This window comes from Gorilla gorilla, chromosome 7, assembly GCF_029281585.2.
Source record: "Gorilla gorilla gorilla isolate KB3781 chromosome 7, NHGRI_mGorGor1-v2.1_pri, whole genome shotgun sequence".
Lineage (NCBI taxonomy): Eukaryota > Metazoa > Chordata > Mammalia > Primates > Hominidae > Gorilla > Gorilla gorilla.
The window spans coordinates 7,647,879-7,670,378 of record NC_073231.2 but is presented as its reverse complement, the minus strand read 5'-3'; the positions used below and the strand labels follow the sequence as shown (position 1 = coordinate 7,670,378).

Below are 22,500 nucleotides of genomic sequence, written 5' to 3'. Positions count from 1 at the left end.
CATGCCTATAACCCTAACACTTTGGGACGCCAAGGCAGGTGGATCACTTAAGATCAGTAGTTCGAGATCAGCCTGGCCAGCATGGCAAAACTCCATCACCACTAAAAATACAAAAAGCATCTGGGCATGGTGGCACACACCTGTAATCCCAGCTACTCAGGAGACTGAGGCAGAAGATGTGGAAGGATGAAAAATATTTATAAACAAATGATTTTTGTCCTTATTCAGAAAAGCCACCCTATCAAGCTTAGTAATGTGTATTACATAGATATCATACACTTACTTCACTGCAACCCTGTAACTTAACAAAAATAAAATGGGATGAAGTGGAGTGAGGAAAATGCATATTATACACCCTACGTGAGAAAGATTCTCCCTACATAAAAGGAGCAAGAAGAACAATTAAAGCATATCTAGAATGCAAACATCTTATGATGGTGTTTCTGCTGCTACGATAGAATATTACAGACTGTGGGGCCCGGTGCAGTGGCTCATGCCTGTAATCCCAGCACTTTGGGAGGCCAAGGCAGGCAAATCACCAGGTGAGAAGATCAAGATCATCCTGGCTAACATGGTGAAACCCCGTCTCTACTAAAAAATACAAAAAAGGAGGCTGAGGCGGGAGAATGGTGTGAACCCAGAAGGTGGAGCTTGCAGTGAGCTAAGATCGTGCCACTGTACTCCAGCCTGGGCAACAGTGAGACTCTGTCTGAAGAAAAAGAATATTACAGACTTAGTAAGTTAAGAAGTTTATTTTCTTAACAGTTCTGGAGATGGGAAGTCCAAGGGCATGGCATTGGCAGATGATGAGTCCACATGGTGAGAGCATCACATAGCAAGGAAGTACACGAGAGACAGAGAGGAAATGGGGCCAAACTTAATCAGGGGCTCCCTCTCACTATAGCTAACCCACTCCCATGGTAACAGCATTAATCCCTTCATGAGGGCCCAGCCCTTATGACCTAATCACCTCATAAGGGCTCCCACTTTCAATATGGCTACAATGGCAATTAAATTTCAACATGAGTTTTGGTGGAGACAGTAAAACCATAGCACATACTATTTTATAATAACTCATTTTAAAATGAATCAAGATAAATTATTAATTTGATGATTATTGATCTGTTGGGACAACACTAAGTTATAGCTGAGTAACAGAATTCAGTATTTCATATTCCTCCTGAAAATCAATAAAGGCATGTTTCTATGGAAATAAATAGGCCAGGCATAGCGGCTCACACCTGTCATCCCAGCACTTTGAATTCACAAATGCTAGATTTGAGTAATGTAAAAACCATTTCCATTCGCTTTGATTTTGAAAAGTTGTAGAAATCATCTATGATAGTGGAATGACTTTATATAAAAATAATTTATCTTCTTTTAGAAGAATTTCACATTTTTTGTTTTTCTTACAATTTCCTTTGTGGTTTAATTTACTGGAATTAATTAGAGTGAGCACTGTCTTTCTCTAAATGCAAACCAAGTCATGGATTCACTCTTTGCAGGTGAATCTAATACTTTGTTAACATTTTAATAAAAAAAAATTTAAAGAGAAAAATAAAAAATATTTGAATAAAAAATGTGCAGTTTTTATTGCATGAACTGACTGAAAAATTTTCTTCGTATATGTATCTTTCAATATGAGGTACACACTATCAAATTTATAAATACATCTATTAAATTTAAAGCATAAACTTCTTCCCAATAAGCAAGTTAAGAGGGTAGCATCCATATTTATCATTAATTTCCTCAACTGACAATCAACTTAATCCCAAAATGTTTTTGATGATTGAACCACTCTTCATGAAGAATATAAATGCAATTTTTAGTATGGTGATCTGGAAAAACCATAATTAGAAGTACATAATATACTAAAATTGTATATCATGTACTTAAAATTGTACTAATACTCAGAAAAATTAGTGTCTGGTCTTAGCCTTGATATTAGCTGGCATGGTTACTAAGTCTTATTTATTTCAATGATAACATAGTCTGTATTACCTACAATGTTAACTTGAAAATGAGAAATACATCAGTCATATAAATATCAACACAGGGATTAATTTAGCTCTTTAAAATATCTTAATATAATAAACTATCTTAATATAAATGTAATCATTACTATGCATTTATACTATGATATCTTAATGTAAATATTTTTCACTCTCAAGGAATGAATAAACAGCCGGATCTTGGAAAATATGAAAAGGCTAGTTTCAATACTTTAGGCCCATTATTGCAGAGCTACATTGATTTCATTGAGGCCCAGAGCAACTTCTGCTTATATAGTGCTATTCCTCTTTGTTTGAGGTAATCGAATACCCCAAAATAGTTATTATTATGGGGCACTTGGGTCTGGAAGAATTTGTAATTTTAACATGTATGCTATAGAGCAGTTACCTGAGCCAAATTTAATTAAAAGTCTAATCACAAGACATTGTAGAAAATTTAGCCCCAGTGAAAGTTGTTATTTGGTAATATTTCTCTAGGAGATCCAGCATATTTCATTGCTGGGCACAGCCATGCTTTATGTAACAAAAGTAACAGCATTATAAACTTCTTCAGCTAGCAACATTAAAGGCTATGTTTTACATAACCATATGTGTACATTGTTCCTAAGTTTTAATTGCTTTTCTGCCAGTGTAATTGTCTGGAAAGCTCACTTTGAATGCACTTCTGTTCCTAATTGTTAGCAGGAAATTGCATTTGGTAGTATAGTTGAAGGGAATTCTTTTTAACAAGCTCATGCAGTATGAAAAACATTGGACGCATATCAAAAAGGTATCAAGGTTGTCAAAAGCATTCCTATGCAGACTTTTAGAAAAGGTAACGTGGTTTGATGACCCTGGTGTTCTGCTGGCTGTCCTGCCCTGGATTTTCTTTCTAGTGGCATCAGGTTGTAGAGAGATTAGAGTGAAATTGCACTGGAGATCTAGAAGTATTAATCCATTTCTGATCGACCTTCCAGATCCCAGTAGGAAATACACTTAAGAGGAAAACTATACATTTATCCCCAGTCTCCATGTCCAGCCTCTGTACATAGACCATGGGTGGGAGAATTTTCCTGACATGACAGAAAGGTATAGGGCCAGTCAGGAATAAAAGCATCTCCAATTTCTCCATTCCTATCAACATCACTATAGACCCTTCCCTTAGTTTTCACAGACAATACAAAGAAATAACAAGTTAAGTAATTTCAGCCATGAAGTAAAAGAGTTATAGAAGTCTACAGTTTTTCCCTATGCCAAGGGCTGCTACTCCAGACCCCCTTAACCTGGGGCTCTGGGAGCAGTTGCTGGGCATAGGTCACCTTACCAGACATGTAGGAGAGCCTGAGTCAGAGGAAAGAAACCTGCAACCCCACTCACTTTGCAAACTTCTGACACATATTTTCAGTTGCCACAAATTAGTTGAATAACACCAGCTCCCAACCATACCACTCACATTTCAGCTGCCATGGTACATAAACTGTGAGAAAGTGCATGAAGGACAAATTCCAGCTCTTCAGTTCCTACATCACTATATGAATAATGAGGCACATCATCATCACCGGTGACAGATCACATCTCCTCTTTCAACATCTGCTGGTGACTACTCACAGGGTGCCTGCTATTCAGTGCATTCTAAGACAGCAAAGAGGGTAGTTGTGTTGTCTTCTTTGCTCCCAGTCATCAGTGCGCTTGATGTCTTACAAAACGGGATTTGCAAAGAAGGAATTGCCCAGAAAAGATAGACATGCAGGGAAGAAATGAGAAGTGATATCATGGGAAGTGAAACTCAAATCACACATAAATGGAATTACAGGAGAAATAGCTGAGGTGGGAACATTGCCACTGCTGTGTGGAGAGACCTTAGATAGGCAGCCAGGGAAACTCAGCCAAGATGGACGTAGGAGTGTAAGGGAGGAGATGCTGTGATGAGAACGATGGAGATATCCCAGAAGAAGTGACTCCAGAAAACAACATTCAAGAAACTTCTACAGATATTTCAGGATCTGAAAAGCACAAAAGATAAAATGGTGGAAGCTGATCCAAACTTCCCTGACATCTCTCCTCAGAGCTCATCATGTGTTCCCAACTCCTCACATTTCATCATTATTTCATCATTATTGCCATCATTCCCTATTTGTGTTATTGTCTCCCTCCAAGGGGCGGGAGACTTTAGTCTTCAGTGTTATGTTCTACTGTTACTTATTTCTCCTCCCTCAATATCCAATAATTTCCCACCTAAAACAATGAAGATAGGGCTGTATAGCTCATGGAATTCTTTTGATAAATTATATGAGATTTCTTTAGACAAGGCACTGAAAAAAAAATGCATAGAATCTGAAAACAAAGCCCTGTCATTTCTCTGTCTCTTTATGTTTCCTTTCTTCTTATCCACCATTACCAATTCCCATGACTTTCTTGTTACTTCAGTCTTCTCTCAACTGACCTTCCCAAATCCATCCTTTATTCTCTCCAATCTCTCAAATACCCTCACTGTACATTGACAAGCACCAGCTCCTTACCCAGAACCATAATACCCTCTAGAATTTGGCTTACTGTGGCTTTCCAGATGTATATTTGTCTGCTCATGGATACTTTACACTTCAGGACAAAGAAAGCTTGATTGATCTCTGATCATAGCCTGTGCTACTGTGGCGCTCTCTCTTGATTGATCTCTGACCACAGCCTGTGCTACTGTGGTGCTCTCTTTACACACACTCTCTTGAGTTTCTCCTCATTGACTCACCTCCAGTTTCTTCCCATCTCTTAGGGCTCAGCAAAAACTCATTTTTATTATCCCATCCAGAAATACTCTGTGTTCTTCCCTGATCTCATCATTTCTCTTCATCAGTTACCTTCCTTCTGTACTAATAATCTCTGCTAATATCATATCCACATGTCAAGACCTCCAGGGCAAGTTTCACTAGCTCCCACACTTCTGTGAGCTTCATTTCTCATTTACACCCCATGTGAAGCCTCCCAAACTCTCCTCCCTGCCCACCACCTCGTTCCTTCGCTGGGTAGACCCTCCTAACTCACCAGGTTTCCACTGACCACCCTGCAAAGGCTGCCTTGCACACACTGCTCCTACTCCAAGCAATATGGTTTATTTTAAAAATGTATGTTTATGTCTATAAAACTAGTGTCTATATAGATTTTGAAAAAATTTAAAAAAAAACAATTGAAGAAATCATGTATTACTCCCCTATAGACATCAATGTTAACATGTTGGCAAACGTCTTATACGTATCAATGTATATTGTGTGGTGCGGACATGTACCATTAAACATTGTCTCTCTTGTTGGTTGTTTATACCATTTCTAATTTGTCTTTCTCTTTTTTTTTTTTTTTTTTTTTTTTTTTGAGACAGAGTCTCACTCTGTTGTCCAGGCTGGAGTGCGGTGGCACAATCTTGGCTCACTGCAACCTCAGCCTCCTGGGTTCAAGCAATTCTCCTGCCTCAGTGTCCTGAGTAGCTGGGATTACATGCATGTGCCACCACACCCAGCTAATTTTTTTGTATTTTTAGTAGACACGGGGTTTCGCCATGTTGGCCAGGCTAGTCTCGAACTCCTGACCTCCAATGATCTGCCCAACTCGTCCTCCCAAAGCACTGGGATTAGAAGCGTGAGCCACCAGGCCTGGCCGTTTCTAATTTTTCATGTTGTACATAATGATGTGACAAGTAGTCTTGTAAGTAAATCTTTGCTTATATTTATATAATTCCTTAGAATAAATGCCTAGGAAATTTGTTTGCTGGGTCAAAGGGTGTGAGCATCCTCACATGTCTTAGTACAAGTCTTTCCATAAAGCAGAGTTAGTCATTTCACTCGCCTGAGCTTGCTATAAAAACAAAAACTATTTTGTCCACTCATTATGTGCAGGATAAGCTCTTTGGCATGGTTTATGGTTATTTTTCTTAATTTTAAAATAATAAAGTGCTGCAGAAAAAAAAAACCCTAAATGTAGTTTTCTGTAATCTTAAACACCAAAGAAAACTACACTTGAAAAGGTGATATAGCTTTTTAAAATTTTCTCTATGCAAATACAAACATAAAATTTGATATGTTCATTTATCTTTTTATTTATTTTTTACGCCATGTTATTCTGAACATTTATTTTGAGTTAATAAACATGGCCAAATGTTTACATCCAAATTTATAACTCCGCCTCATCCTATTTAGTTATGGGATAGTATTCCATTGCCTGAATGTGCCTTAATTTATTTAAACTACACCCTTTTGGAATAATCAGGTTGTTTTTTATGTTTTCACTGTTGTAAGTAAAGCTACCATCCTCCCCGTGTGTCACCTCCAGGGCACTTTTCATGATGAATTTCTAGAGCTGCATTTGCTATGTTTGCACATTTGAATTTTTATAGCCATTACCAAATTGCCTCTAAAAGGAGTAGATATACTACCAGCAGTACATAGAAATTGGGCGTCTCCACATTCTCTCTGAAACTGGACAAAGGCTTTTCAGTCTTTAACAATCTGTCCAGAAAAAAAATATTCCAAACATTTTATTGGTTATATCTGTTTATACCTTTCCTATGTTGACTTTTTTGACATGTGAATACATTTGGTTAGTGACTTCCTCTTCTCTGTGCACTTCACCTCCCACCTGCATTTCTGGTTCTCTCCTTTCCCTGGATTCCTTTCCTGCTTTGTCTTGGCTGGACAAGAGCCTTCCCACACTCCGTGAGGCAGAATTACACCCATGTCCGCTGTATGGTGGCGTGCTTTTCTTGTATCTGCCAGACCTTGGGACACTGTGTGTTGGAGGGTGTGTGCTTTTCCTCACGTGCCTGTATCTGATATCACAGAGTTCCTTAGCGATGATACCACATTTCATTCCTCTTTTTTTTTTTTTTTTTTTTTTGAGACGAAGTCTTGCTCTTGTTCCCCAGGCTGGAGTGCAATAGCGCGATCTTGGCTCACTGCAACCTCCACCTCCAGGGTTCAAGCAGTGCTCCTGCCTCAGCCTCCTGAGTAGCTGGGATTACAGGTGTCTTCCACCATGCCCAGCTAATTTTTATATTTTTAGTAGAGACAGGGTTTCACCATATTGGCCAGGCTGGTCTCGAACTTCTGACCTCAGGCGATCCACCCACCTCGGCCTCCCAAAATACTGGGATTACAGGCGTGAGCCACCGTACCTGGCTTCACTCCATTTTTTTTTAACTTCCTTTACCTAATGGAATAGTGTCTGGCATTTTGACTTTTAACAATTTTACATTTGAATAAAAAATGACTGACATTTACCTACATTTAAGTTTTGTTGTATCATATTTTTTGTTGGAGTCATGAGACATTTTCCAAGATGGCAAAACTCCATGGTACCAGGGTGCATGTTTGTTTTTCTGTGTAAGCTTCTCATTAGCATATAGCATAAAAACTGCCATGTGGCTTGTTCACAAAAGAAACACCCCCATGTAACCAGAACTCAGATAAAGAAAGGGAAAATTATCTGGACTCAGGATAGACCTTTGAGCTCTATTCAAATTGTCTTTTCTCCAGGACAATCACTATTAAGACTTCAGAAGAGTTTTGCCGAATTTGAATTTTATGTAAAAGATAATTGTCGGGCACGATGGCTTACGCCTGTAATCCTAGCACTTTGGGAGGCTGAGGCGGGCAGATTACCTGAGATCAGGAGTTCAAGACCAGCCTGATCAACATGGTGAAACTCCGTCTCTATTAAAAATTAAAAAATAACCAAGTTGTGTTGGCACACGCCTATAATCCCAGCTACTCGGGAGGCTGAGGCAGAAGAATTGCTTGAGCCTGGGAGGCAGAGGTTGCAGTGAGCCGAGATCATTCCATTGCACTCCCGCCTGGTCAACAGATCAAGACTCTGTCTAAAAAAAGAGAGAGAGAGAGAGAGAGAGATTGTACAGTTTCATTAATTTTGTGTCTCGCCTCATTTCCTCAATCTTCACACCCATTGATGCCGTTAGATATTTCCTGATATAATTTATTTACCCATTCTGGGTGTTGATGGACATTTGGATGGTTCTGATGCGGTTTGGAGTTAATGCATACTGTGCTGCTTTTAATATGCTTTGACATGTTGCCTGGTGAATGTATGTATGCTTTTTCCATGGGTATACACTGAGGCCAGGAATTGCTGGGTAATGGTGAATCCTACCTTCCACAGTATTAGGTGCTATCAGTTTTCCAAAGCGGTTATTCTTATCCTCACTCCCTGAGAGGGTGTATATGAGAGAATTTCAGGGACTTCACTTTCTAAACAACAATGGGATTGATTGTTTTTTCATTTTAGCCACTCTACTGGGGGTGTGGTACCTTTTTATTTGCATTTCCCTGACGACTGATCAAGGTAAACACTTTTTTATATGTTTATTGGCCTTTTGAATATCCTTTTTTACTGCCAGTTGAAGCCTTTTGCCCATTTTTTTATACTGAAATGAATTCTTTTGATAAACACAGGTTTTTAATTCCAATGAGTCATAATAATTTTTACTCATTTTTTTTCTTTACGGTTAGCAAATTTTTAAACTATATTTAAATGTATGCTATGCCACAAACTTTGTTAAGGTTGGCTTTAGTGATTTTGTGTCCAGATTGCTAGCTCCTCCCTCCCCAAAGCTATACAAATATTATCTTAGGTTTTCTTCTAAAAAACTTAATTTACCTTTCACATTTACATCTCTATTCCACTGGGGATAAATTTTTGTGTATCGTATGGAGACTGAAGTGTCACAGATTTTTGTCCATAGTTAAGTTCAATTGACAATTTGCTGAAGTGATTTATTTCTTTATTGCACTATAGTACAAATCAGTAATTAACTAGACAACTAGATCTATGCAGATCTGTTTCCAAACTGTATTCCATTTCATTGATCTATTTGCTTATCTAGTACAAAACCTAACTTAATTCCTGATTTACTTTATAATACATCTTGATACCCAGTATCATAATATAGCTTTGTTCTTCTTCATATAGATCACTGTGACTATTCTTGGCCTTCTGCACTTCCATATGAATTTCAGAAACACTCATAATTTTTTACAAGAGAAATTGCCTGGATTTTTATTGATATCCCATGACATCAATAGATCATTCTGGGGAAAACTGACATCTTTTGTAATACTGAACTTTCTGGTCCTTGATGTTGTATACCTCTCCATTTATTTAGGTTTTGTATGATTTGTCTCAATGATGTTTTGCAGTTTTCTGGGTGAAAGTCCTGCACATTTTTTATTAGAATTATTTCCAGCTCTAGGATGCTTTCTGCTTAATGGCAAACATATGTGACCAGGTACTTCAGAATCCATAGTCCTCTTGTCCACCTAAGACCTTCGAAGATTTCATCCAGTCCTATAGTTTATAAACCATTTCTTTGTTGAAGACATACATGTTTATTTTCTCCACTCTGACTTCTCTCTGAAACTCCAACTTACGTGAACAGCTACCTACATACCCCTCCATCTATGTCTAGTTGACAACTTAAACTCAACAGGTCCAAAACAGAAACTCTGATTTTCCCCATCCCATAAACATATTGCACCGTTTCTCAGTTCAGTGGATGACAACTCCACTTTTCCGGTTTCTGAGGGACAAACTTACAGGGCCAGCGCATCCTCACCTCACGCACACCTCTTCCAAGCCTGTTTTCTCTCCCTTCAAAACGTATCCAGGACCTGACCAGTGCCTCGGTACCTCCACGTTCAGCTCATCTCAGCAAATACGCCACTTCCTTGGATTACTCAAAACGTTGACAGAGTGTCATTTTCCTTCCATGGCATGTTGTCAACAGAGCAAGCAAGCACGGACAGTTCTTTAAATTGTTGGTGAGGACTCCTGCCTTGGTATATCATCCTTAAAATCCCGCATTGGTATATCATCCTTAAAACAGCCTACAAAGCCCTCTGTGCATAGGCACCTCTCTCCCACCATCCAATTCACAACCCCCATTCTTCTCTGCTCTCAGCTCTTCCTTCCCAGTCCCCCTTTTCTCCGCTCTTGCTGCACTGGCTCCTGGGTGTCCTCAAATGCGGACGGTATGCCCCTTACGTGGGGCTTCTGCTTGGCTGAATTCTTACATCTCACTGGATGCTACAAACACCCTTAACTCCTTCAAGGCTGCACAGAAATCTGCCTCCATCAAGATGGCTTAGCCTAACCACCCCATTTAATACTTCAGGCTTCTCCTTCCTCCCCTAAGAATTAGTATCCCAGTGATTATTTTCCTGTCTACTTTTTTATTTCTTCAATTGCATTTACCACCTACTCACATTCCGTATTCTTCACTCATTTGTTATGGGTACTGTGGACTGCCTGTCTCTTCCTTGTATTATTATGGATGCTGTGGTTTGCCTGTCTCTTCCCTGTACAACACGAACTCCACGAAGGCAGAACTCAACTTGGCAGATGTACGCAAAGTTCCTCGAAGTGCACTCAGTACACTCTTAGTGCCGAGTAAATGTTGAATTATTGAACCAAATCAAAAAGGGAATGTCTTAGAGATGCAAAATGATGATTAACTTTATGAGTGATCAGGGAAAGTAATTTAAACAAGACACCATTCCACAACCATCAAATTTTCTATATATATGTACAACTCTTAGTCTGATGGTAATCAGGTATTGCTGAAGATATAATAAATCAAGGGCAATACATACATTACCCTGGACCAAAGCAGTTAGCATCCCAGAGAGAGCGAGTTAGGAAATCCGCTTTATCATGCCGGCCTAGAAAGATCCTTGGATTAGTACAGTGGAATATCCAGTGCGGTACCATGTGTCAAAATTAAAATGTAGAAACAAACTGACCTTTAGTAAGGAAATAGGAAAATAAAATGCTTACAGTTTTAAAGTAAATTAACAAAGTTCTACCTTTTTTTCAGTATAACGGTCTCTCCCATAATAGTACAAAAGCAAATTGAGGCTGGACTCAGTGGCTCACACCTCTAATCCCAGCACTTTGTGAGGCAGAGGCGGGTGGATCACAAGGTCAGGAAATCGAGACCTTCCTGGCTAACACAGTGAAACCCCGTCTCTACTAAAAAATACAAAAAAATTAGCCAGGCATGGTGGTGGGCACCTGTAGCCCTAGCTACTAGGGAGGCTGAGGCAGGAGAATGGCGTGAACCCAGGAGGCAGAGCTTGCAGTGAGCCAAGATCACCCCACTGCACTCCAACCTGGGCAACAGAGCAAGACTCCATCTCAAATAAAATAAAATAAATAAATAAAATAAAAGCAAATTGAAAGTGATACAAGCACATGCATGTCAAGTAATATTTAATATGTAACTACTCTTAAACACACAGAGTAGTACTATATATTGTTTAGGAATACAAATACACACACATATGAAGCTTATAAAAATATAAATGAGACGGGTGGAGCCAAGATGGCCAAATAGGAACAGCTCCAGTCTACAGCTCCCACTATGAGCGATGCAGAAGACAGGTGATTTCTGCATTTCCAACTAAGGTACCAGGTACATCTCACTGGGGAGTGTCGGAAAGTGGGTGCAGGACAATGGGTGCAGCCCACCAAGCGGGAGCCAAAGCAGGGGGAGGCATCACCTCACCCAGGAAGTGCAAGGGGTCAGGGAATTCCCTATCCTAGTCAAAGAAAGGGATGACAGATGGCACATGGAAAATCGGGTCACTCCCACCCTAATACTGGGCTTGCTTTTCCAACAGTCTTAGCAAATGGCACACCAGGAGATTATATCCCATGCATGGCTCAGAGGGTCCTACCCCCACGGAGCCTCACTCAATGCTAGCACAGCAGTCTGAGATCAAACTGCAAGGCTGCAGCAAGGCTGGGGGAGGGGCGACGGCCATTGCCAAGACTTGAGTGAATAAAAAAAGCGACCCAGAAGCTTGAACTGGGTGGAGCCCACCACAGCTCAAGGAAGCCTGCCTGCCTCTGTAGACTCCACCTCTGGGAGCAGGGCACAGACAAACAAAAGGCAGCAGAAACCTCTGCAGACTTAAATGTCCCTGTCTGACAGCTTTGAAGAGCGTAGTGGATCTCCCAGCACGCACCTTGAGATCTGAGAACAGACAGACTGCCTCCTCAAGGGGGTCCCTGACCCCTGAGTAGCCTAACTGGGAGGCACCCCCCAGTAGGGGCCGACTGACACCTCACACGGCCTGGTACTCCTCTGAGACAAAACTTCCAGAGGAATGATCAGACAGCAACATTTGCTGTTCACCAACAACTGCTGTTCTGCAGCCTCTGCTGCTGATACCCAGGCAAACAGGGTCCAGAGTGGACCTCCAGCAAACTCCAACAGATGTGCAGCTGAGGGTCCTGACTGTTAGAAGGAAAACTGACAAACAGAAAGGACATCCACACCAAAACCCCATCTGTACATCGTCATCATCAAAGACCAAAGGTGGATAAAACCACAAAGATGGGGAAAACACAGAGCAGAAAAACTGCAAACTAAAAATCAGAACACCTCTCCTCCTCCAAAGAAACGCAGCTCCTCACCAGCAATGTAACAAAGCTGGATGGAGAAGGACTTTGACAAGTTGAGAGAAGAAGGCTTCAGATGATCAAACTACTCCGAGCTACAGGAGGAAGTTTGAATCCATGGCAAAGAAGTTAAAAACCTTGAAAAAAAATTAAACGAATGGCTAACTAGAATAACCAATGCACAGAAGTCCTTAAAGGACCTGATGGAGCAGAAAACCAAGGCACGAAAACTACGTGACAAATGCACAAGCCTCAGCAGCCGATTCAATCAACGGGAAGACAAGGTATCAGTGATGGAAGATGAAATGAATGAAATGAAGCAAGAAGAGAAGTTTAGAGAAAAAAAGAATAAAAAGAAACAAAGCCTTCAAGAAATATGGGACTATGTGAAAAGACCAAATCTACGTCTGATTGGTGTACCTGAAAGTGACAGGGAGAATGGAACCAAGTTGGAAAACACTCTGCAGGATATTAACCAGGAGAACTTCCCCAATCTAGCAAGGCAGGCCAACATTCAAATTCAGGAAACCCAGACAATGCCACAAAGATACTCCTCGAGAAGAGCAACTCGAAGACACATAAGTGTCAGATTCACCGAAGTTGAAATGAAGGAAAAAATGTTAAAGGCAGCCACAGAGAAAGGTCGGGTTACCCACAAAGGGAAGCCCATCAGACCAACAGCGCATCTCTCAGCAAAAACTCTGCAAGCCAGAAGAGAGTGGGGGCCAATATTCAACATCCTTAAAGAAAAGAATTTTCAACCCAGAATTTCATATCCAGCCAAACTAAGCTTCCTAAGTGAAGGAGAAATAAAATCCTTTACAGACAAGCAAATGCTGAGAGATTCTGTCACCACCAGGCCTCCACTAAAAGAGCTCCTGAAGGAAGCACTAAACATGGAAAGGAACAACCGGTACCAGCCACTGCAAAATCATGCCAAAATGGAAAGACCATCGAGACTAGGAAGAAACTGCATCAACTAACGAGCAAAATAACCAGCTAACATCATAATGACAGGATCAAATTCACACATAACAATATTAACCTTAAATGTAAATGGGCTAAATGCTCCAATTAAAAGACACACACTGAGAAACTGAATAAAGAGTCAAGACCCATCAGTGTGCTCTATTCTGGAAACCCATCTAACATGCAGAGACACACATAGGCTCAAAATAAAAGGATGGAGGAAGATCTACCAAGCAAATGAAAAACAAAAAAGGCAGGGGTTGCAATCCTAGTCTCTGATAAAACAGACTTTAAACCAACAAAGATGAAAAGAGACAAAAAAGGCCATTACATAATGGTAAAGGGATCAATTCAACAAGAAAAGCTAGCTCTCCTAAATATATATGTACCCAATACAGCAGCACCCAGATTCTTAAAGCAAGTCCTTAGACACCTACAAAGAGACTCAGACTCCCACACAATAATAATGGGAGACTTTAACACCCCACAGTCAACATTAGACAGATCAACGAGACAGAAAGTTAACAACGATACCCAGGAATTGAACTCAGCTCTGCACCAAGCAGACCTAATAGACATCTACAGAACTCTCCACCCCAAATCAACAGAATATACATTCTTTTCAGCACCACACCACACCTACTCCAAAACTGACCACATAGTTGGAAGTAAAGCACTCCTCAGCAAATGTAAAAGAACAGAAATTATAACAAACTGTCTCTCAGACCACACTGCAATCAAACTAGAACTCAGGATTAAGAAAATCATTCAAAACCGCTCAACTACATGGAAACTGAACAACCTGCTCCTGAATGACTACTGGGTAAATAATGAAATGAAGGCAGAAATAAAGATGTTCTTTGAAACCAACGAGAACAAAGACACAACATACCAGAATCTCTGGGACACATTCAAAGCAGTGTGTAGAGGGAAATTTATAGCACTAAATGCCCACAAGAGAAAGCACGAAAGATCTAAAATTGACACCCTAACATCAGAATTAAAAGAACTAGAAAAGCAAGAACAAACACATTCAAAAGGTAGCAGAAGGCAAGAAATAACTAAGATCAGAGCAGAGCTGAAGGAAATAGAGACGCAAAAAACCCTTAATAAAAATCAATGAATCCAGGAGCTGACGTTTTGGACAGATCAACAAAACTGATAAACCGCTAGCAAGACAAATAAAGAAGAAAAGAGAGAAGAATCAAACAGACACAATAAAAAATGATAAAGGGGATATCACCACCGATCCCACAGAAACACAAACTACCATCAGAGAATACTATAAACAGCTCTATGCAAATGAACTAGAATATCTAGAAAAAATGGATAAATTCCTCGACACATACATCCTCCCAAGACTAAACCAGGAAGAAGCTGAATCTCTGAATAGACCAATAATGGGTCTGAAATTGAGGCAATAATCAATAGCTTACCAACCAAGAAAAAGTCCAGGACCAGATGGATTCACAGTCGAATTCTACCAGAGGTACAAAGAGGAGCTGCTACCAATCCTTATGAAATTATTCCAATCAATAGAAAAAGAGGGAATCCTCCCTAACTTATTTTATGGGGACAGCATCATCCTGAAAGCAAAGCCTGACAGAGACACAACAAAAAAAGAGAATTTTAGACCAATATCCCTGATGAACATCGATGCAAAAATCCTCAATAAAATACTGGCAAACTGAATCCAGAAGCACATCAAAAAGCTAATCCACCATGATCAAGTGGGTTTCATCCCTGGGATGCAAGGCTGCTTCAACATACGAAAATCAATAAATGTAATCCAGCATATAAACAGAACCAACGACAAAAACCACATGATTATCTCAAAAGATGCAGAAAAGGCCTTTGACAAAACTCAACAATGCTTCATGCTAAAAACTCTCAAAAAATTAGGTATTGATGGGATGTATCTCAAAATAATAAGAGCTATCTATGACAAACCCACAGCCAATATCATACTGAATGGGAAAAACTGGAAGCATTCCCTTTGAAAACAGGCACAAGACAGGGATGCCCTCTCTCACCATTCCTATTCAACCTAGTGTTGGAAGTTCTGGCCAGGGCAATTAGGCAGGAGAAGGAAATAAAGGGTATTCAATTAGGAAAAGAGGAAGTCAAATTGTCTCTGTTTGCAGATGACACGATTGTATATCTAGAAAATCCCATTGTCTCAGCCCAAAATCTCCTTAAGCTGATAAGCACCTTCAGCAAAGTCTCAGGATACAAAATCAATGTAAAAAAATCACAAGCATTCTTATACACCAATAACAGACAAACAGAGAGCCAAATCATGAGTGAACTCCCATTCACAATTGCTTCAAAGAGAATATAATACCTACAAATCCAACTTACAAGGGATGTGAAGGACCTCTTCAAGGAGAACTACAAACCACTGCTCAATAAAATAAAAGAGGATACAAACAAATGGAAGAACATTCCATGCTCATATGTAGGAAGAATCAATATCATGAAAATGGCCATACTGCCCAAGGTAATTTATAGATTCAATGACATCCCTTTCAAGTTACCAATGACTTTCTTCACAGAATTGGAAAAAACTACTTCAAAGTTCATATGGAACCAAAAAAGAGCCTGAATCACCAAGTCAATCCTAAGCCAAAAGAACAATGCTGGAGGCATCACGCTACCTGACTTCAAACTATACTACAAGGCTACAGTAACCAAAACAGCATGGTACTGGTACCGAAACAGAGATTCAGACCAATGGAACAGAACAGAGCCCTCAGAAATAATGCTGCATATCTACATCTATCTGATCTTTGACAAACCTGACAAAAACAAGCAATGGGGAAAGCATTCCCTATTTAATAAATGGTGCTGGGAAAACTGGCTAGCCATATGTAGAAAGCTGAAACTGGATCCCTTCCTTACACCTTATACAAAAATTAATTCAAGATGGATTGAAGACTTAAATGTTAGACCTAAAACTATAAAAACCCTAGAAGAAAACCTAAGCAATACCATTCAGGACATACGCATAGGCAAGGACTTCATGTCTAAAATGCCAAAAACAATGGCAACAAAAGCCAAAATTGACAAATGGGATCTAATTAAACTAAAGAGCTTCTGCACAGAAAAAGAAACTACCATTAGAGTGAACAGGCAGCCTACAGAATGGGAGAAAATTATTGCAACCTACTCATCTGACAAAGGGCTAATATGCACAATCTACAATGAACTCAAACTAATTTACAAGAAAAAAACAAACAACCCCATCAAAACATGAGTGAAGGAGATGAACAGACACTTCTCAAAAGAAGACATTTATGCAGCCAAAAAACACATGAAAAAATGCTCATCATCACTGGCCATCAGAGAAATGCAAATCAAAACCACAGTGAGATACCATCTCACACCAGTTAGAATAGCGATCATTAACAAGTCAGGAAAAAACAGGTGCTGGAGAGGATGTGGAGAGACAGGAACACTTTTACACTGTTGGTGGGACTGAAAACTAGTTCAACCATTGTGGAAGTCAGTGTGGCGATTCCTCAGGGATCTAGAACTAGAAATACCATTTGACCCAGCCATCCCATTACTGGGTATATACCCAAAGACTATAAATCATGCTGCTATAAAGACACATGCACACGTACGTTTATAGCGGCACTATTCACAATAGCAAAGACTTGGAACCAACCTAAATGTCCAACAACGATAGAGTGGATTAAGAAAATGTGGCACATATACACCATGGAATACTATGCAGCCGTAAAGAATGATGAGTTCATGTCCTTTGTAGGGACATGGATGAAGCTGGAAACCATCATTCTCAGCAAACCATCACAAGGACAAAAAATTAAATACCACATGTTCTCACTCATAGGTGGGAAATGAACAATCACAACACACGGACACAGGAAGGGGAACATCACACACTGGGGACTGTTGTGGGGTAGGGGGAGTGGCGAGGGATAGCATTAGGAGATATACCTAATGTTAAATGATGAGTTAATGGGTGTAGCACACCAACATGGCACATGTATACACATGCAACAAACCTGTAGGTTGTACACATGTACCCTAAAACTTAAAGTATAATAATAAAATAAAATAAAATAAATACAATTATAGGAATTAGTCTATAAAAAAGAAAAACCCTTCAAAAAATCAATGAATCCAGGAGCTGGTTTTTTGAAAAGATCAACAAAATTGATAAACCGCTATCAAGACAAATAAAGAAGAAAAGAGAGAAGAATCATATAGACACAATACAAAATGATAAAGGGGATACCACCCATCCCACAGAAATACAAACTACCATCAGAGAATACAATAAACACCTCTACGCAAATAAACTAGAAAATCTAGAAGAAACGGATGAATTCCTCGACACATACATCCTCCCAAGACTAAACCAGGAAGAAGTTGAATCTCTGAATAGACCAATAACGGGTCTGAAATTGAGGCAATAATCAATAGCTTACCAACCAAAAAAAGTCCAGGACCAGATGGATTCACAGCCGAATTCTACCAGAGGTACAAGGAGGAGCTGGTACCATTCCTTCTGAAACTATTCCAATCAATAGAAAAAGAGGGAATCCTCCCTCACTCATTTTATGAGGCCAGCATCATCCTGATACCAAAGCCTGGCAGAAAAATAACAAAAAAAGAGAACTTTAGACCAATATCCCTGATGAACATTGATGCAAAAATCCTCAATAAAATACTGGCAAACTGAATCCAGCAATACATCAAAAAGCTTATCCACCATGATCAAGTGGGCTTCATCCCTGGGATGCATGGCTTGTTCAACAAATGAAAATCAATAAATGTAATCCAGCATATAAACAGAACCAACGACAAAAACCACATGATTATCTCAATAGATGCAGAAAAGGCCTTTGACAAAATTCAACAACCTTTCATGCTAAAAACTCTCAAAAAATTAGGTATTGATGGGACGTATCTCAAAATAATAAGAGCTATCTATGACAAACCCACAGCCAATATCATACCGAATAGGCATAAACTGGAAGCATTCCCTTTGCAAACTGGCACAAGACAGGGATGCCCTCTCTCACCACTCCTATTCAACATAGTGTTGGAAGTTCTGGCCAGGGCAATTAGGCAGCAGGAGGAAATAAAGAGTATTCAATTAGGAAAAGAGCAAGTCAAATTGTCCCTGTATGCAGATGACGTGATTGTGTATGGAGAAAACCCCATCGTCTTAGCCCCAAATCTCCTTAAGCTGATGGGCAACTTCAGCAAAGTCTCAGGATACAAAATCAATGTGCAAAAATCACAAGCATTCTTATAGAGCAATAACAGACAAACAGAGAGCTAAATCATGAGTGAACTCCCATTCACAATTGCTTCAAAGAGAATAAAATACCTAGGAATCCAACTTACAAGGGATGTGAAGGACCTCTTCAAGGAGAACTACAAACCACTGCTCAATGAAATAAAAGAGGATACAAACAAATGGAAGAACATTCCATGCTCATGGGTAGGAAGAATCAATATCGTGAAAATGGCCATGCTGCCCAAGGTAATTTATAGGTTCAATGCCATCCCCATCAAGCTACCAATGACTTTCTTCACAGAATTGGAAAAAACTACTTTAAAGTTCATATGGAACCAAAAATGAGCCCACATTGCCAAGTCAATCCTGAGCCAAAAGAACAAAGCTGGAGGCATCACGCTACCTGACTTCAAACTATACTACAAGGCTACAGGAACCAAAACAGCATGGTACTGGTACCAAAACAGAGATACAGACCAATGGAATAGAACAGAGCCCTCAGAAATAATGCTGCATATCTACAACTATCTGATCTTTCACAAACCTGAGAAAAAAAGGAAATGGGGAAAGGATTCCCTATTTAATAAATGGTGCTGGGAAAACTGGCTAGCCATATGTAGAAAGCTGAAACTGGATCCCTTCCTTACACCTTATACAAAAATTAATTCAAGATGGATTAAAGACTTACATGTTAGACCTAAAACCATAAAAACCCTAGAAGAAAACCTAGGCAATACCATTCAGGACATAGGCATGGGCAAGGACTTCAAGTCTAAAACACCAAAAGCAATGGCAACAAAAGCCAAAATTGACAAATGGGATCTAAATAAACTAAAGAGCTTCTGCACAGCACAAGAAACTACCATCAGAGTGAACAGGCAACCTACAGAATGGGAGAAAATTTTTGCAATCTACTCATCTGTCAAAGGGCTAATATCCAGAATCTACAATGAACTCTAACAAATTTACAAGAAAAACACAACCCCTTCAATAAGTGGGTGAAGGATAAGAATAGACACTTCTCAAAAGAAGACATTTATGCAGCCAAAAGACACATGAAAAAATGCTCATCATCACTGGCCATCAGAGAAATGCAAATCAAAACCACAATGAGATACCATCTCACACCAGTTAGAATGGCAATCATTAACAAGTCAGGAAAAAACAGGTGCTGGAGAGGATGTGGAGAAATAGGAACACTTTTACACTGTTGGTGGGACCGTAAACTAGTTCAACCATTGTGGAAGTCAGTGTGGCGATTCCTCAGAGATCTAGAACTAGAAATACCATTTGACCCAGCCATCCCATTACTGGGTATATACCCAAAGGATTATAAATCATGCTGCTATAAAGACACATGCACACGTATGTTTATAGCGGCATTATTCACAATAGCAAAGACTTGGAACCAACCCAAATGTCCAACAATGATAGACTGGATTAAGAAAATGTGGCACATATACACCATGGAATACTATGCAGCCATAAAAAATGATGAGTTCATGTCCTTTGTAAGGACATGGATGAAGGTGGAAACCATGATTCTCAGCAAACTATCACAAGGACAAAAAACCAAACACCTCATGTTGTCACTCATAGGTGGGAACTGAACAATGAGAACACATGGACACAGGAAGGGGAACATCACACACCAGGACCTGTTGTGGGAAGCGGGGAGGGATAGCATTAAGAGATATATCTAATGTTAAATGACGAGTTAATGGGTGCAGCACACCAACATGGCACATGTATACACATGTAACAAACCTGCACGTTGTGCACATTTACCTTAAAATTTAAAGTATAATAATAATAAAATATATATATATATATACAAATAGGGATATTACATTACAACTTCAGAGTGTGTGATAAGAGAAAGAACCAATGATTTGGTGGAGTGGAGGCAAAAAATTGTTGCATGTGTAAGATTTTTTGTTTTATAAAAAGTTCTGGTCTGGGCATGGTGGCTCACGCCTGTAATCACAGCACTTTGGGAGGCCGAGGCAGGTGGATCACCTGAGGTGAGGAGTTCAAGACCAGCCTGGTCAACATGGTGAAACCCCGTCTCTACTATAAATACAAATAATAATACTAATAATAACTGAACATGACAGCTCATGCTTGTAGTCCTACCTACTTGGGAGGCTGAGGCAGGAGAATCACTTGAACCAAGGAAGTAAAGGTTGCAGTGAGCCAAGATCATGACACTGCACTCCAGCCTGGGAGAGGGAGCGAGATTCCATCTCAAGAAAAAAAAAAAAAAAGTTCTGACACAAATAGGGCAAAATGTAGGAAAACAAAGGTCTACTATCTGCTATAGTTTTCTCTGTATTTAATGATTTATCTTGATTATTTTAAGAATACACCACACATTCCATACCTTACACAGGGTGACGTAAGTGTTTTCCTTAAATATGTAATATATGCAAAACAAAGCAGTTGAGGCTCGTGGGTACTTTTTTTGTTTGTCGTCCACTGTGAGTTTACCTCCCTTGTAATCGGTGTGCAATACGCAGGAAATAAAAAACTGTAAATCAGACCCATTCAGGGCCTGCTAATTTTTGTTGGTGTTTCAACTAAACCCTTTTTGCTTCAATGGCCGTAAATAGGACTACATGGATCCTGCTGCCTCTGAATGTCAGTCCTTATGCACAGAGATTTTTAAGTCACTCTGAAAAATACCTGGAAGTCTAATAGAAGTATGGTAAAATTTTGTAAAGAAGGAGGTTTATGTTACCCATTTTTGCCTTTCTGTTGGTATTTTAAATGATGAAGTTTTAAAATATGATTTTTAGAAACAAGTACAACACAAGAACAGAGCATTGAGACACAGGTAGAAAAGGTCGTTGTAGAGTAAGCTTTTTTCTCCTGGTGTGGCTGCTGCCACCTAGCGGGGCATTTCGTGAACAACACTGACTGCACCAAAGCTGCCTTCCATCTGCTTCAAACACATCTGTCAATGCCAAACTTATATTTGGTTTGTGTGCCGTAGAAAGCTTAAATTATACAGAGATCTGGAAGTCTCAAAAGGAATCCTTTTATCCTAAAATGGATAGCTCAGCATCTAGCTCACCTATCTCTCTCCGTCCATGACAGACTGAGGCCCTGTGTGCTTTATCCTAATTCACGCTCCTGAATTACCTTCGGTGAGCCTCATTTTCCTCATCCTTCATTGTCAGACAGTACCGAGGCACATTTTGGTGCGGGTTTTGTGAAAGCGAAATGAGCTTGCTTACGTTACAGCTTTGGGGTCAGGGCACGCTCGATGCACGGAAAGTAGCGCTACTGTGTTCTCTCTTGCAGCCTCCATTTCATTGTTTTCGACACGGAGATGGCTCACGACATCCTCAAGGTCTGGGACGGGCCGGTGGACAGTGACATCCTGCTGAAGGAGTGGAGTGGCTCTGCCCTTCCGGAGGACATCCACAGCACCTTCAACTCACTCACCATGCAGTTCGACAGCGACTTCTTCATCAGCAAGTCTGGCTTCTCCATCCAGTTCTCCAGTAGGTGGCACAGCGTGCTTCTTCTTGACCTTGATATCAAAGTCTTGTCATAAACACAGATCTCCCTCCATGTATATTCTCCAGCGTCTCCTTACACAGATGCAATTTATTGAGCCTAATTTGAAGTTAGGAAAATGCATGTTGCAGAGAAGAGTTCTCTTCCCCCACTGCTGGGTTCGTGGCTGAGGCCGCGATAACAGAAGCCAGGTTAAGAAGAGAAATGCATAACCAAACTCATTTGATGTGCATTTTGCATGCCACTGGAAGCTTCAGAAATGAAGACCCAAAGAAAGAGAGA

General features: G+C 39.9%; 1 protein-coding gene across 2 annotated transcripts in view; it reads left to right on the top strand.

Moving 5' to 3' along the window:
- Positions 1–22,500, top strand: part of CSMD1 (CUB and Sushi multiple domains 1) — a 2,071,408-nt gene that overhangs the window by 1,699,608 nt on the left and 349,300 nt on the right. For both annotated transcript variants that reach the window (XM_055349528.2, XM_055349527.2), the window contains exon 26: positions 22,000–22,202. In XM_055349528.2, the coding sequence (XP_055205503.2) occupies positions 22,000–22,202 (203 nt within the window). The remainder of the gene's footprint in view (positions 1–21,999; positions 22,203–22,500) is intronic.